Raw genomic sequence first — 18,004 nt, 5'->3', positions numbered from 1 at the left:
GCTGAAGAAACAAAAGTCAGGTTTCTTTGTGTGCCCTTACACTACATGTCCCATCAACCATTGCGAAACATGGACGCGCCGCAAGACATTAAAATTTTAAAGACAATTTTAAAAAAGAAAATATTTGATGCTGTCAATCATCAGGAACCCATTTGACATTTAAAGTTGTACGACATATTAACAAGCCATCGCAAATAACAAATATAACAAATATTCATACGCGCTAACGCGTCACGTGACCAATACGTGACCACAAGAAAGACTTCACTGGTGCTAGCTGACTTTCTTGCCAGACTCATCCAGTGGATAAAAACACGAAAAGGAGACAACTTGAATAAAACAATTTGCTTTTACGTAATGATGAAATGCAGGCAGCTACAATGGATCCAGCGGAAGAGCCCCCATCAATGTTGTGGGGACTGGATCCGATCTTTGCTGCCTTCGCCAGGCTGTATGTCAGAGACATCTTGGAGATGGTAGAGTCCACACAGGTGCCAGGTAAAGTTAACAACACCTGCTTAGACGCAAGTAATATCACCGTAAATTAGTAGGAACGTTACATGTCTGACTATCTTTGCTCAACAGCTAACCGAATAATGTAGTCATATTAGTAATAATATGACAAAACTAACCAAATTGGAAGCTAACGTCAGTCACTGTACAGTTGAAGTTAGCAAGTTAGCTAACTTTTGTAAAGTTGTACAGCCAACTTTATCTTCTGTTTGCATTATTCAGCATTTCAACACTGTTTTTTTTTTTAATCTCAAATTTCTATAACATGTATATCGTGAATTATTTCATGTAATGCCAGTTTTAAATCAGTATCATCACTGTGCGAGTTTATACAAGTTTGAGTGATACGGTTTAACTTGTCCCCGGAAGATATGATGTCTATGTATGATATGATATGATGATGTTGATAATGATAATTACTGATGCATTCTGTTATTTTGTTCTGTATTCACCCCTGTCTCACAGGTATTTATTTCTACAACTTACACCCAATCTACAAAGTTGATGTACTTGGGACAGTAGTTTACAAGAGGGAAAGAGATGACTTCTTCTGTTATGGAGGTAATCTTACTGGGTCCCTGTGTTGAGTAAAGTTTCTTGTTCATTGTTATTTTATCTGTGAATGCTGTCTTTGGGAGGTGTTTTGGGACCCACAACAGCAGTAATAACAGAACAGTGATATTGTTTTGGTTTTGACTATCATTCCTCCTGTTCACAGTGGATGATGGTACTGGTGTAATAAACTGCCTGTGCTGGAAAAATGACCTATTGAAAGAGCAGAGGGATTCTACTAAATGTGAGTCTGCAGTTGCGTGAATCTCAGTGTTAGTGTGGTGGTTACTTATGATCTGTAATAGTCACCAGAACGTTGAATTTTCCATGTCACTACACACTTTTTTCCAAAAGAAAAATGATTTGTGTACTGATGCTAAGCTGTGCCGTTATGTTGCTCTTCAGACATTCTTAAGCCATATTGATTTATATTAAATAGCTTGTATGAGCCTTACAGCATCATTTTAGCTTCATTTGTCGTTAAATTACAAACAACCATTCTGTCACTATCACCTAATGTAGTTTTTATTACTGCCTAGTGTTTGTCTTCAAGGAACTTTCCTACTAGCAAACATAGTTGCCAATAATTGTTGTAATTTGCATAGCTCATCATTTCAAGCGACTTATTTCCGCTTTTACACACAATCATTTGATTCATTGTTGATTAATGAAAAGTTTATTGTAATGTTTATAATCTTTAAAACCTTTTTTAACTGTCTTCAAGTGTGCTTCACAAATTCACTGTTATATATTAATTTATTACCACAGACCACTGTGTAATATCCTGTATTTGCCATCTCTAGCAGGGGATAAACATAATGATGGGGCCCAAGGTGGTTTCAACCCAGCTGTTGAGCTGGAAAAGCTGAGACAGGCCCACCAGAGTCGCTGCCACCTGGAGATCGGAGAGCTGCTCCGAGTCAGAGGACCAGTGAAGACGTCAAGGCAACAGAGAGAAATCATGGCCTCCACCTACTGTGAGTGCAGAGGGCTGTCCTCTGCCAGCCACTTTGGCACTTTAATATTGAAATGCACTATCTGCTTTTACTAACGTACCATCCAGTTACATTTTTAAATATTACTATGAGAAAACAGATGTCCAAGAATACCAACATTTAACTTATGGTTTATTATAAACTACAATTACTCAAACAAGAACGTGCAATAGATGAGATAATCCCTTATACACACACACACACACACTTAAAGCAAGGACATTCTTTATCCTTTCACTGCAGCCTTGTTTTATGATGGCCTAATGTGCCTCCCTTTCTCATACACACAGACACAACAACACACAGTATATTGTTTATTTGAGAATATGCACCATGTTTATCTGCTACCCATTCATCATGTGTGTATCTGGGTCTGTTATCAGATAAAGTGAACGACCCGGTAATGGCAGTCCAGATAGCATGGATGTTGGAGGTTCCTGACCTCTACCGGCAGTTCTATGACAAACCCTTCCAGCTCCAACCTATTGCAACGGGGTACAAATATGCATCTCTTATCATACCATCACAACACATTACAACACTATAGTCAAGTTTCTATTTAGTGTAGTTTGAACTGAATTTCTGAAAATCGACCAAAGAAATTGCAAAAGAATACGTTTTCATCACTGGGACTCAGCAACATGATATAATAATAAAAAAAATGGCTGTCAAATCTCAAATGGGGAAGAACAATGTAGAAAACATGATGGAAGAAATATGGCATTAGTGTTTGTGTTGTGACAAGATTTATTTGCTAATTCTGTTTGCATTGCAACTTGGTTACATTCCGCTGTTATGCTGGTACTGCCTTTTCCACCTCAGTGAAGCATAAAAAGCTGTTTCCCATATTTTTAGTTTTTACAGACCAGTGCCTAACCAAAAAAATTTCCTTTGGTTCATGACAGTCATGACACTAAACCCCTTCACTTAAATCAATGAAAATAGAATTACCTTACCATCGATACCCAGTGAAAGTCTGTGATATGATCCAGATGTATGTACATGTCTAGTCATATATGGCGTGCAGTAGGGAGTGAATGTTGCTAAAGTTTCAATGTTAGGACCATTTATCACCAAAATAAAGGAGTAGAATAGGCGGTAACAGTAAGCAATAAATTAGCTTGGTAGCTAACAGTAAGTAATTTTATTTAAAATGCACATCGCAGAAAGTCAAAGTCAAATTTCAGTACCACTGAGGACCGTCAGACAGTTTTGTGTCATATAATACTGAGATAATACTGCTGCTGCGGATGTCATGATGTGCTCGCAATTACGTATCCTGGTTTCTGATCTCTTCAGTCACCTCAGAATTTTATTTCAGTGGGGGAAAAAATGTTAATTTGACAGCTCCTGTTAACATGGAACAACAGTGAAAGCAGGCACTAATTTTCATATACATAACAACAACAACTAAACAATTAAATGTCTCCTAAGTGTTTTTGGAATAAGATAAAAGTAACAAGCTGTCACAGTTGAGCCTGACTCAATGATTATCAATTATTCCTAAAGATATATTCAGGCATTGGTAGGGATTGTGTGAAGTCCAGCTATTTTTTTTATTTATTTATTTTTTTTAGTGACTTAGGCATTAGTTCCCTCAGCAAGGCAACTGGTATCATCAGAGATTTCTTCAAGCAGAAGTCAGTGATCAAGTTCAGACCCTATGATGTGCAGGACCTCTTGCAGCCTCTGATCTCCAGCCAGCCTCAAACAGCATCAGCACACCAGGTACAGCGGAATAATAATGCAGGAATCATTTCTTTTTGAAGATGTGTGACAGTGGGATGAAACGAAAATCAAACGTCTGACTTTATTTGAACTGTCCCTCTTATGTGAGAATGATGAAAGGAATAAAGACATACAGCCAGGATTTGATTTATGAGGTTAATTTATATTCTTTGGGGGTCGTTGAAGTTATTAGTCATATTAACGGTGAGTATTTAACTATTAAAGCTGCTGACAATGCATCTTATCACTTCTCGGGCAGCCATACACGCATCATGGGTTTGACAACTCAAAACCTTGTTCCTCCTGTCATGTGTCCAAGTGTCCTTGGGCAAGGCACTGACCTCCTAATGGTCAGGGCAGCACCTTGCACAGTGGCATGCTGCGATCAGTGTGTGTGTGTGTGTGTGTGTGTGTGTGTGTGAGAGAGAGAGAGAATGGATGAATGAGAGACAAATTGTAAAGCACTTTGGATAAAAGCACGACATAAATGCAGCCATTCGGAACATTTTGGTTTTGCTTGTTCCCAGAAAACTGGACAATATGCCATCACATATTTCCACATAGCAGTGCAGTTTCTTAGCAGAAAATTATTTAGATGCAACAAAAACAGTAGTAATATCAGCACTGTTGTATTATTATACTTCTGTATTGCTGTTTAGGAGCCTGTTGCAGGTCCGTCTGTATGCCAGCAGCTACGCCAACTTTTGAAAGAGGCCCTGCAAGTATTACAGGACGAGGGTACGGTGTACCGCAAGGTCAAATCCCAGGATGAAGTCTATCATGTAAGAAACAAAAGAGGAACCTTAAATGAATTCTCCTTATATGAGTAAGTTATTATTGTCAGGATTCACTATGGACATGTGTTGTTTTTGATGCTGTTGTCCATCACCAGGTGACTGCACATGACAAAGATCTACTCATAGCCGTCAAAGACATCATCAGGGAGGACTCAAAGAGGGAGAAGTGTAAGTTAACTTAATTTTTGCTCTTAATTATCAAACTTGCTTTAGTTTGACTTAAGACAGTCTTTGTGGTAGCAGTGTGTTGAGTATGGCAGCAATTACAATTCAGTTGAAATAATCAACATTGAAAGCTTATTTATGTGCTTGTCAAAGATCAAATTAGCACCACAGTCGCACCTACTATATGTTACTTGCTCATCACTTTTACAGTTGTTTCATTACCAGAGCAGATGCCTCTTGGTGACACTTCTTGTATAAGGGGGTTCTTGTCATTCTGTAAGATGTTTATCAAATATGAATCCAATAGAAATGATAACTCATGACTCATGGCGATCTTGAAAAATTAAACTTCATGAATCCCTGAAGTGGCATGAAGCGGTAATTCGTTCGCACTGTTTACAGTGGAGATGGGGAGCTGGTGCCCTCCACTGAGGATATAGTCGAGCGTTGGAAGGAATACTTCTAGGATTTCCTTAATTCCACAGACACGTATTCCGCTGAGGAAGCAGAGTCACGGGACTCGGAGATGGACTCTTCCATCTCTGGGGCTGAAATCGCTGAGCTAGTCAAACACGTTTGCAACAGCAGTGTCCCAGGGATGGATGAGATTTGCCTGGAGTTCCTCAAGGCTCTGGATGTTTGTCCTGGCTGACACGCCTCTGCAACATTGCATGGACATTAGGTTCAGTGTTTCTGGAGTGGCAGACTGGGATGATGGTCCCTCTTTTCAAGAGAGGAGACTGTTCATAACCTGATACCTTAGGATTCCTCTCTGTGTATGAATGTGAAGTGGCTGGGATAAAGATAAGCACATCTAAGTCTGAGGCCATGGTTCTCACCCGGAAAAGGGTGGATTGCCCACTCCAGATTGGAGGAGAGTTTCTGTCCCAAGAGTTCAGGTATCTAGGGATCTTGTTCATGAGTGAGAGGAAATGGGACATTGACAGGTGGACGGGAGCGGCATCTGCAGTGATGCGGATGCTATACCTGTCCAGTGTGGTGAAAAGAGAGCTCAGCTGAAGCTCTCAATTTACCAGTCAACCTACGTTCCAACCCTCACATATGGTCATGAGCTGTGGGCAGTGAAAGAACAGGATCAGTCTCAGAGATGGGGTGAGGAGCTCAGACATCCGGGAGGGGTCAGAGTAGAGCTGCTGATCCTCTGCATTGAGGGTAGTCAGCTGAGATGGCCCAGGATGCCTCCCAGATTCTGGATGAGCTGGTGGAAGTGAACGGGGAAAGGAGGGTCTAACGCTTCTTTGCTGAGACTGCTGACCTGGACCCAGTTACGCGAAAGAAAACGAATGAACGAGTCCCTCTCTCTATCCATGTGTGTTGACCTGTGTGTTGTTGCTGTTTCTTCCTGTGCATGTAGATGCAGAGAAGGGTTGCCACACCCTGCACATCCTGTCTGCAGTCAGGCAGCGCTACAGCCTCAACGTGAGCAAGGCCGCACTGGAGCTGGTCCTCGGGTCACTGGAGTGCAACAGTGAGATCGTCAGCACCAGCGATAACCATTATACTGTGTTCTAACTTGAGCGCAGTGAGCTCAGGAACCCAGTGTTACTGCATATGCCATGTGTAGTGTGGCTTATTGCTCCAAAATGTTAGGGTCCAATATGTTTAAGTAAATCATGCCGTTTGTATTCCTTTATTCATCATGATCATCAGATGTGGCACTTGCAAACCTTTTGTTGTCCTTTAAATTATTGCTGCACGTTGGTGTGCACATGTTGAATATTAAGTTTAATTCAAATTTATTTGACAGACATGACCACTCTGTTGTTGTAAATATTTATAATGGCAGAAATTTTAAAATAGATATAAAATAAACAACACACCAGGCAGCCAAGCTAAAATTCATGCATTTCTGGATTAAACTGCCAGGCAATGATGAGCTCCAGAGTCCCCATTAAGCCCCAGTCCTATGACACTTGGTCCATTATGTACAGCTTTTCCATAATAAATCTGTATATTTTGTCTTACCACAGTTCAACAGCAATTATGCCATGAAGCAGCAGTATGCATGACATACCTCTTGTCTCCTGTGATTAAAATGACAGAAACATATGTTACCAAGTATGTCGTGTCATAGTCAGAGATCTTTTAAACTTTAAAATGTTGGATCCTGTGTGTCCCATAATGCAGTTTGACACCATTTGTCTTAATACTTCCCCTGAGTGTAATCAATGAAGTGCCTCTTTAATTACAAATGTATGAGTTACCTGAAAGCCCTTTATATTATGTTATATAATATATTAATAAATTAAATAGTCACAAATGAATTGCCTTATTATGAACCTGGAGGCTTTTGTGGCTCCTATGGATCTGAGGCCCTGGCTCAGTTGCCCATTATGCCTAGATGGTAATTCGAATATTTCCATATGCATATTCAGTTGCATCACTCCAAAGGACCTGACATACATTACGCCGCTGGATTCCTTGGCCCCAGGCCAAACCCAGTTGAAATGTCAGTCTTAGGCTCATGGTTATAGAAAAGTCATTGAAGCAAAAGTAGGTTTTCATGTGATTTAAAAGATGATATAGATTTGATCTTAGTTTAGCCTTTAAATGGGTTCCTGCACTGTCTTGCTTATGTTGCCGTGTGCGCACGGGGGCAGTGTTTGGTCGTTAATTGGCTCTTTCATGTAGAGCAGGCTGCTGCTGATTGGTCGCCTGTGAAACATCTGTATCCATAGTTCGATTTGTTCTAGTCTCCGGCCAGAAAGCTGCTTATAGCTCAGAGCCTGGAGTGTTAAACTAGCTATAGCTTCGTTGTTACGGAGCCCTCTATTGTACAGAATAGGTTTAAGAACATTTCAGCTCATACAGTTTGTGTCGAAGTCGGGCCTATATATAGTACTATATATCTGCAACATTTTTATTACATATTCTCCCAAGCAGGGAGGAAAAGTTTTGGGGCCCTGACGGAAGACGAATGAATAACTGAAATGTTAAACCGATTGAAGACCTCACTGTCTGTCGGCTGGTTACAAACACAGCTTCAGAAATAATGTAAGACAGTAGCACGCTTCATGTTGAGGAAGGTACAGCCAAGTAGTTGTTTTTTTCTTGAGTGCTATGTTCCAAGTAGCCCTGAGGACGTGAGTGAAGCCCATCCCACTCCGTCCCCTAAATTCACTGCGCCTGCTGTAACGCAGGAGGCGTTTGGCGCTGGATTTGCCGGCTCCCTTGTATACAGCCAGCCTCTGTAACCTCCAGGTATGCTGGTGCCTCTCTTTGCAGGCATCGTGGCAGACACAAAGGAACTCGTTTTACTTTTTTTTTTCTATTTTTAAGGCGACCGACTTCATCCGCTCCCCGCTCGCCGTTGGCCAGCCTGCGTGGCCGTAAGCAACGTGAAAATCGCTCTCCGCTTGGATTCGGCTGTGTGTACATTTCACCTACAACGAGCAGCAGTGGCTTAAATGGACTATCGATAAGTTTCTAATCAGATTGACGATCGTTGTGTCAGCGGAGGGAAGTCGCTGCCAAATTGGCCGCGAGCGAGCTGATCTCTTAATGGACCGTTGAATTGTTAAATGACACAGCGATGAATGTTGTGATTTCTCTCCCGTGATACAAGATAGCTTATCTGGAGCCACAGCAGCTGCTCGCCGGACGCTTTTATGCATAACCTTTGCAGGGTCAAGATGCAGTTTCGGACTGTGCTGGACGTGAAAGTCGTGGACGTGGAGAAGAGGCGTAATCCGTCTAAACACTACGTGAGTTGCCTTCCTTCCTCGTCTCCGTCCATGTCACCTTATTCCCACCTTGTCCCATTCAGATGTGTCAGCGGTGGCCTATTCACAGTCACAGCATGACACCTGAACGCTGCATTTAGTCCATTAAATGTAGCCTAGCTGCTCTGTAAAGACCACAGATAAGCTAAGCTCTGTGTTAGACTCTTGTTCAGCAATATACCTGCTCATAAAAAATTAACATTTCCAGACCATTACTAGCTAACCCCCCCCCACCACAGTATTTCAGCAGACACAGTTTATCATCATTGTGAGCTGTCATAACTGTGTGCTGTCAAGTAAGCAGCCCGTGCACCATCAGCACTGTAACCTGGTATTGCATGATATTATCTTTCTGACAAACTGCTGGTGCTCAAGTCGGTGATGTTTGTGTCAAAGCTTTGGTGCATACATATGGCCACTCTGTCATCTTCACTGATAATTTGTGAGATCTCCTCAGTGATCAGCTCTGCCTGTCCACATGTCAAAACATGACACATTGGCACTGTCCAAAAACGTTTTTATTTCCATAAATGCGAGAAAGACTGATTTTTCATGTCTACATCAAGATTAGCCTTTTTGTGATATGTCTGGAGTCTGAAATTAATTTTGTCAAAAAGCAATCTAATTTATTTGGTAACCAGTTGACAAAATAATCTCACTGCAATGTCCATTTCGTTGTTCTGGAGCTTTTGATCTTAGCACATGATCTTTGTAAGAGGAGGGAGTTTGCACAATGGTCATAATGTTCAAATTTCCATTTTCTCCCTCAGTCCCATAAGAGTTTCTCATCTACGCTGGCTTAAAAGATGAGATTCAAAGTTCATTTACTTCAGCAGTTAACAAAATAACCTGGCCACAAGGTTATTTTGTGTCATTCTGCGGTTCTGGACTTTGAAAGGTGTTAAAGTGTATCATATGAGAATGAAGTTCACTTTATTTTCTGCCAAAAGAAACAGCAACAAACCTCCTGAGAGGCTTCAGTGATTATTATTTCCTTCCTGATCCTTACCTCCTGTGGCCTTCTTTATCAATACCACACTTGTACGTGAGTGTCTGTTTTTGGAGTTTGCACTGGATGGCCCCAGCTCAGAACCTATTTTGAGCTCATAAACAAGTCATTATAAATGACTTGCTTGTAAGTAGTTACAGTCTTGCAGACCCCAGGGCCTAATGTGGACACAATTAGAACACTTATTCTCTTTTGAAAGAAGGAATTCACATGGCTCTTGCCATATATGCTCCTTTATTAGACAAACCGTACCTGCTTTACAAGACATGAAAATATTCAGAGAATTTTAGCCTCTTTGCAAGCTAAACACTGTACTGTATATATATATATATATATATATATATATATATATATATATATATATATATATATATTTGAGATGTTCCCAGTGAAACGGAGCATCACTGTGCAGAGCCCTGGGGCAAAAAATGAGCTGTACGCCCCCAGTTGACAGCCACATCCCCTTTCCTCCCATTCTCTGAATGTTGTGTATGTGCTCTGTTGCTGTGTGCACTGGACTTGATGTGTGCTGTACACACAGTGCAGCTTAGTTATATATTTGCCTGGAGCTCTTGAATCCAATCAGTACTCCCATACTGGAAGACTACCTGTCCCAGGTTTTCTGTGTGCCAAATACTTTGTGTTTACCTGATGAAATACAAACTTATTCAGGCCTCCTGTGAGAAAAAAACATCAACTGAAATAATAACTTAAAAGTAGATGCTGACATGGCTTCAAGGGTTATGTAATGATGTAAATGTGCCTCAAGCCACTTCAGTTAATATCGTGTTGTAGTTGTGCATATACTCAAACAAATTAGTGCACTTGTATTCCAGCAAAGTATAGTTCATACAGTTTGGTGTGAAGGCCCTTGTTTGGTTTTGACACTGTGGAACCATGTCCACTTGCCCGGCTGATAATTTAACCTTGTAGATGAGATTTGTGTTTTGTCAGGTTATCTGATACATGTTTTTGCCTCCAACTCAGTGCAATAGAGGTGAAGAGAATTTTACTTTAAGTGTTCACAAAATGAAAAAATAAATAAGTCAGTGAATTTATATAGCTTAACAGCAATGGCAGTCTTTAATAATATAGCTCTTGTTCCTGTGGATGTTGCACACACTTCATATCAGTTCCTTTAGACAGAAGCTTCTTACAAGAAATAGTAATGAATAATAATAAATGTATTCATCTCTTTTTAGAAATGTCTTTGTTATGCTTGATAATCTGCAGAGTTGCCGGTTTTCATTGGAACTACAGTACTTTATATAGTTAAAATGGTTAAAATTGTATTCAGTGTGTTATCCAGAATAATGAGGACATTGTTTCAGGAGTGACATGTTAATGTTTAAGGTTTTAATATTTCAGTGCTGCGAGCACCACAAATGCAGTTTGGGGGATGGGCTGGGACTAAGTATACTGGAACCTCCTGTGAGGAGGGCCCACGAAGATACTACAATTATAGTTTTACAACTTACCATAAAAACAAAGCCAAGCTAGTTGTTTAGCCTTGCACTTTCTATGCTAGTTAGCATACCTGTAGCTCCTTCTCAATGTACAGACATAACAATGGCGTTGGTCTTCTCATCTCACTTTGCAAGATGTCAGGCTATTGAAGAACATACAAATCAGAACGAATAACTGTGCCGAGCAGGCTAATGTGACAAAGTAAACCCAAAGACAGAATTCTCTACTTCTAAGAGACTGAATTAATGGCCCACTGTTCATATTATGTTTTTAATGCAATTTGAACTGTTAGGTCAAGTGCCCAAACCAGTCCAACTCTATAGGTGGGCTTGTTGAGTATTAGCCAGGCTACTATATATATAGTTGAAGTGTATCCGGATGCTTCTCAGAGCTGAGCTGAGCTGAGCTGTACTGTGTTTTGGGCTCTTCTTTCTCAGTAGGGCAGTCTGTGGCCTAGTTTCCCTAGCTACCCTGTCTCATGAGACAAGGCTAGTCACTGTGAGAAGAAAAAAAGAGGGGAAAAAAGGAGAGAGGGATAGAGAGAAAACAAGAAAAAGACACAATCTGTGGCACCCATTGAATCTCATTTGTAATGTTTGTGAAACCAGCTGGAAATGCTTATCTAGTGAGAGGAGGGGGAATGAGACTCGGGGCTTTGTCAGGAGGAAGTGCTCGTCCGACCATAGGGAAAGCTGGACCACTGAGTCGCAAACATGCATTACACATACACACTCTCCTCCTCTGAGCGACTTATGTGTATGTGTGTTTGCAGGAGGAGGTGATAAAAGAGAGTGCAAGGTTGGGCACTGCCATGTTTACTTTAAGCTTCTGTTTCCCCTACAAGTCCCAGTCCCATAACATTTCGTTTTCTAGAGACTCATGTGCTGCGCAAAGGCCCAGACTGGAAGACGGTGTTGTTATTTGGCACCATAAAACATCTCTTCAGAGAGCTGTTTCCCACTCAAATATTTATTGGCCTATCAAACACAGAGTGATTTCGGTGAAAAGGGTCCCTGTTTTCAGATGCTCACCCCTAAGTGAGAGGTGCAGGCATGGGGGGGGGGGGGGGGGGGGGGTTATGAGGCTAGCTTATTTGTGATTGACCATTGTATGAGAGAGTTTGACAACTAGCTGGAAGTGCTTGAAGGTTATGTGTGCGACAAAGAGAAGAGGTGAGTCAGGGGCCTTGCCGACGTCTTTTATTAAAGTCTATGTTGATGCTCAGTTTTCAGAGTCCTAACCCTGATGCTGCGACTGACAAGAGTGCGTATCTGTGTTGCATGCACCAACATGAGTGGCTGACAAAAGCAGCGGTTGTTGTCATGCTCACACTGTTATTACCGAGACCACACACGCACGCTGGGGGTTGTTTTCATGTGTTCAATACCAGATGTTGTTTGTGATTGTTGAATGTTCTGTTTGTCTACTGAAGAAGTCTTAAATGCACGACAACAGCTCTATTCCAACATTTCTCCTACACCCTCCTGTCTGCTTTCAGGGTAAAAGCACACGTTGTTGTGCTTGAGCACAGGCCCCAGCTCCCTGATGTTCTTCTCAACAGCTTGACTTATGATTACGTCATTCAGAAATGGTGAAGCTCCGTGGAGAGACAGAGCATGTGTGGGCATCATGCATGGCCTCAACTGTGCTCGCTCTAGTTTTGTTTTCATGGGAAAATGACCTGAACGGATTGTTCTTAACATCACTGGGTGTGTTGTCATGCCATTTTAATCTGGTCCAATGTGTGTTTTTGTGTGAGAAAAAGAAAGACCCAAGAGTCAGAGAAGGGAGAAGAGAAAAATGTGAAGGAAAAAGAGATGATGGAGTCTTGCTTGCAGCTCTCTTCATGAGATTACTCGATAGTCAAGGGAATTGGCTAAAATGTTATTAAAATAAGACTGGCTTGATTAGCATGACAACATATTATTTCTCTTTCAAAGCACTCAAGAATGATTTTTTTAGAAATAGTTTATATCCACCAGAAAATACATTAATAGTATAATCATACCAAAATATAAACACAAACATACACAATGTTACAAACATACATACATTACATAATAATGGGGGGCTCACCAGAGACAAATGGGAAAATAAAGGGGCCAGGATCTGTGGAATGGAAGCCAAGATATCCCAACTTTTGTTCTAGAGTATGGGTTCAACTCCAAAATCACCAGATCCAACAATTCCCAGAATGCACCTTAATAGCATTTTACAATTGATCCCTCCTTCCTGGTAAATGCTCATGTCTTTTGAACTCCATGTTTTAATTTTATAAATCAGGCCAATCATGTCTAAGAGCAAGCCAAGATAACCTTGGTGATGTTGCTATGGGAAATCAGGGGCTATTTTTTCAAACTTGACAAAGTTTCTCTAAACCAAAAAGACATTATACAATTGTTTTCCGTGGCTCAACTAATCTTGATTTATGTAACTGGTGGAATAGCCCTATAATGAAATAAATTGAAATTAATCAAAACAGCAAATTCTTTCAGAGGGTACAGGAGATCATTTTACTGTTATTTTATATGACTTTTCAAGCTGTATTAATCAATATGTTCAAATTAACAATTGATTGATCAGACTTTAATCTGACTGGTGTCAGTCGTAGTGACAAACCCACGACAATTATTACCTGACTCTGGCGTTCCCCTCAAGTCCGCATAGTGTTTTACTTTTCACTTTTGCTGTTCTGCTTCACTCTTACTACTCTCATTAAGCTTGTTTCCATAGCAGCAAGCAGTTGTTTTCAGCATTGAGCTCTAATAAACCCAGTATTTGCTACATTCCCAGCACCACATATTAGACAGAAGTTAGTGGCTGGCTGGTGAACATAATGGATCATTCAGCAGCTAATGGGTCAGACAGATCCCTCAGGAGTTATCACAGAATTATGAATTTATGTTTGTGGCCTCAGCTCCAAATAAATACTGTTTCTTCATGACTGCTGGACAAGCAAACAAGCAAAGTTTGCAAACACATCATCTACATCATAAGTTGATAGTGCATCATTGTAGTGTCAGCAAATTATTCCACTGCCTCCAGGTAGCCAAAAACATCAGTAAAAATGGGGACTTCCTGACGACTTCATTTCAACTTTGACCTTGTAAAATCTTAGAAGAAAGACAAAAAAAGACAGTGATGAGCAGGCATTGCAGCCACACATGCCACATACCCGAAAAAAAAAAACCAAACAACTTTCTGGACTTGATTTGAGACATCCATTGAAACCTGACCCTTGAATTAGACTTGAGACATGACTTGTGCCAAAAGACTTCCCACCTCTGATATACAGTACATAATATGTCTGTAATATCCCTGTTACTTAGTTTTAAGTTGTTACCACTGTTCCCTTGCTGATGCACTTTATCTTTATGTGGCATATGTTATTTTCTAATATTGTATAAGCAAGTTGGGCCTCTTTGGAGGTCTGGTAGTTGTTTTATATTGCTTTGAAATCCACATATAAAAGCGCTTACAGCCAACTTCCATCTTGTGAAGTTGTTTTACATGAGTATACAGTCTTGTCTGTCTTTTAACAAGGCATGTGATATACAATAACTTTATTGTTCTTTTGAAATGGTATCAGTAAAATACTTTATCTCAGCACCCCCTGAAGGGCATTTCCTCTTCCCACCACAAAGGCACACAAGAAGTGATTGGACCATGTCAAAATGGAAATGAGCACAATTAAGTGAAGCCAAGGCGTCGGCCTGGCGTGCAGTTAATAAAGGGCATTGTTTTGGCAGCTGACATAAAACACTGTGTCTTAAGGGGTTTCCAAAGACCCCCTGCCAGTGCATGTAACTAGAATTGTCCTTCAGTTTACTTTGTTGTCTTTTGTCCTCTGTGGCTAATATGAAAGCGTAACTGACCGTATTAGACAATAAGTATATTTTGGGCAGATCCATGTCAAAAGACTCCGATGCAACAAGAATTTTTCCAAACTGATTTTTTTTTTTTTGTAGTCAGATCATTTGAGCTTTAGTGGTCTGAAAGTATGATGTGTGTCTGTTTTATAGGTTACTTTAAATATAGTAGTTTAGGCGGGGTTCGCTGCATTTAGTGGCTAGGGCCACATTCTCTGCCCCACCAAGCACTTCACTCTTTTGCCTTCTTCACTTGAAAACAGTGAGACTGGGTCCTGGCTTTCCTACGGAACTGTGAGTTCTCTGTTCATATTCTATTTACTCTGTCTCTTATATGGCCATTACATTGTGTTAATGTTCATGTTGTTAGAGAAATTATCCGTTACAGAGAGTTAGAGGAGGAAAAGTAAGCTGTAAACTTGACATGAATATTCATCTGTTCAGCTGTTTCAGAAAAACATGATGAAATAATCAGAGGTTCAATTTGTTCTGTCATAAAAATTCATGTTCTTTCTTTGCTTCTGAGCATGAATAAAGCTTTTGTTTTCAAGTCCTCTGTGGGAATTAAAGATGTACAAGGTCTTTACTTGCTATCTGGGACATTCAAGTCCTCAACGCTTTCTTTGGATTGTTTAGTCCCCCCCATTTGTGTTTTCCCTGTTTTAAATCAATTTTTAGATTTTTAGATATCGGAAATGAAGTTTTGACACATGACTGCTGTGGAATCTGTGATCAAGAAAAGGAATTGCCTTTTTTTTTTTGTTTAGAAGCAGCTACGCCCTGAAAAAATTGTACATCTGGTCAAACTTACTCATGCTGAGCCCTTTACAATTTCTAATGAGTTATGTTGCTGCCTCATTGTTTCCTATTCCAACATCTTCCTGTTTTCAAATGTAGGAGTGGTTATGAACAGGGGAGCATTAGAAATCAAAAGATCATGCAGATCATGCTTCTTTACCTGAGCTTTTCTGTTGCCTCCTCGCCCCAATTTTCAGCCTTCATTTTGGAATTGCAGCAATGCCTTATTGGTCTAGACATGCCTGCTGTGCAAGATTTTCTTGCAGCAATCACAAGATAATGTTTAACTTTTTATCTTGATTTCTGTTGTTCTCACATTCCATGGACATGGAAGATAAACTGGAGGATTATCAATTTGATTGTTATGCCTACAAATATCTAAATATCTTTGTTCCATCTTATGATATGCAATGATAACTTAACTAACATTTAAGTGAGTCATTTTTTTGTTGGGACCACTTTCTTCCCACTATTTATATATAAATATTTCGTCGATAGTTTATAGCACACTATAATCCTGCCTGTAAGCAGATATAAATATTCATTAATGCATTTGTCAACGATTATAGCACCTCATGTGGACAGCCGTAGTGGATGTTGGTGTATGAACAGATATTAAATGACAATATTAACACTGTTTGTCTTAGTTATAATAGATGAGTTACAGTCATTCACAGATACTATTAATTAATAAACACTTCTTATAGCTGTGTACAACTATGTTACAATGTCTTATAAACCAGTAATTAAATGCTTGTGTTGCTGTAATACATGCCAAACAGAGAGACTAAAAGTGTTAGCTTCTTTTATTCCACACATGCTTGATACAGGGCATTTTGGCGGTACTTAATACTCATGACTGGACATACTTGAGCTCTGGGTCTGCCCACGTCGGCTTATTTTACTTGTTGCATGAGTGTGTCCCATTGCTCATGAAAAGGTGACGAAAAAGCATCTAATGCATGATGAAGTAACTAGGTTTCATTGCAGGCAAATGTGGGGATGTTTTCTGCTGGATGTTTCTTCATGTATGTTGAGAAGCAGTAACCCGGAGTGTTATAATTTACTGGCTGTGTTGAATGAATAGAGTCTATTTTGAGGACTGGGGTGGGGGTGGGGTTGGGGGTTAGTAGGTTTAAGCTTGATATTTTCAGTATGGACAGACCACAGATGGTTGTTGGTTGTGTTTTCCATCGTGGTTGCCATCACATACCCATCTACTTCTGGGGTTTGGATCTTAATTCTGAGTACTCATCTGCCAGCCTGGTTGCTATATTATACCTCATTCACCGCAGATTTGCTTCTGATTCGAATTAAATTGTCCATCGGCATGGACGGAGAATAATACTCTAACATACTGTTGAGGTCAGCAGTGTGTTTAAAAAGAGAGATTTCTTACTGTTGTGTGTGTATACAACTAGAGCCAGGCCGATATAAGAGTTGAAACTTATCACAAGTGTCCAGAAATTGCAATGGCATTAAATGGCCATACATTGTTTGTGAATAATCAATGTCTCTACAGAATTTTGTCATTTGAGTAGATCTAGAGATATTTAGTTGAATTAGTAATAAGTTTGATCAGCTGGTGTTACTAGAAAAAAATCCCAAAACTCACCAAAGTTATTAGGTTTCATAGTCTGGGAACTGGAAATGTGTGCACTAAATTTCATGTCATTCCAGCTGAAATGGTTTATGGATGGACAGACCAGCTGATTGACACTGTCACCTACAGTCCCACATTAGTTTGGATAAAAACTGAATACTAACCAATATAATATTGCAGTTTTTTTTTTAAGCTCTCAAATATAAATTTAAAGTACCTGCTTCAATAATCCTGCATTGATAGGCTTATAATACACATTCAGTGTCACACAGACATTACAACCACACAAGCTCTGACAAATGCCGGGGTAGCCTCTCCATTCACATATCTTGGCATTCAGTCCCTATCATTGTTGCCTGGTATGCACAAGCAGCATCAAGATGTTTTGGACAATTGTGCCAGTGAAATCAAGTGTGAAAAGGTAGGAAGAAGTACCACGTGGTCTTACTCACCAGATGTCGACTGTTGGCACAAGCCTGCTGTTGGCCAGCTACTTCATTCGGCATTCTCCTCCCCTTTCACTGGCTGTGTTTTATCGTTTTCAAAGTTTCCATGGCTCTGGGAAACAACAACAGCAACTAGCCACCTATGTGCTAAAAATGGCAAGTTACGCTAATGTGGTTGCTGACGGGACAAACATAAACAAGTTAGCAGCTGTTACCTTTTTTTGCATGGACTTATCCATTTTAATTTTAGGGCTTGCCTTTCTCTAGCACTAACACAGAGTTGTGGAAATAGGTCTGGCTATTCAAGTACCAGATGACG

General features: G+C 40.2%; 2 protein-coding genes across 6 annotated transcripts in view; both read left to right on the top strand.

Moving 5' to 3' along the window:
* The first annotated feature begins 234 nt into the window (after positions 1 to 234).
* Positions 235 to 7,031, top strand: stn1 (STN1 subunit of CST complex). Of its 2 annotated transcripts, none has more exons than XM_046401655.1 (9): positions 235 to 498; positions 979 to 1,074; positions 1,232 to 1,309; positions 1,872 to 2,042; positions 2,444 to 2,555; positions 3,638 to 3,788; positions 4,448 to 4,570; positions 4,681 to 4,753; positions 6,126 to 7,031. In XM_046401655.1, exons 1-9 carry the CDS (start codon positions 366 to 368, stop codon positions 6,281 to 6,283), a joined length of 1,095 nt encoding a protein of 364 aa, XP_046257611.1. In that variant the 5' UTR covers positions 235 to 365; the 3' UTR covers positions 6,284 to 7,031. The 2 variants fall into 2 exon arrangements, with proteins under 2 accessions (XP_046257611.1, XP_046257600.1); XM_046401644.1 differs by having other exon boundaries at positions 1,869 to 2,042.
* A 166-nt stretch (positions 7,032 to 7,197) lies between these two features.
* Positions 7,198 to 18,004, top strand: part of sh3pxd2aa (SH3 and PX domains 2Aa) — a 99,991-nt gene continuing 89,184 nt past the window's right edge. For 3 of the 4 annotated variants that reach the window (XM_046401621.1, XM_046401612.1, XM_046401603.1), the window contains exon 1: positions 7,198 to 8,475. In XM_046401621.1, the coding sequence (XP_046257577.1) occupies positions 8,380 to 8,475 (96 nt within the window). In that variant the 5' untranslated portion in view covers positions 7,198 to 8,379. The remainder of the gene's footprint in view (positions 8,476 to 18,004) is intronic. The other variant, XM_046401629.1, reaches the window with a different exon arrangement.

This window comes from Scatophagus argus, chromosome 2 (assembly GCF_020382885.2).
Source record: "Scatophagus argus isolate fScaArg1 chromosome 2, fScaArg1.pri, whole genome shotgun sequence".
In the NCBI taxonomy this organism is placed as follows: domain Eukaryota; kingdom Metazoa; phylum Chordata; class Actinopteri; family Scatophagidae; genus Scatophagus; species Scatophagus argus.
The sequence above is the reverse complement of the archived record's forward strand: the minus strand, read 5'-3'. Positions and strand labels throughout refer to the sequence as shown.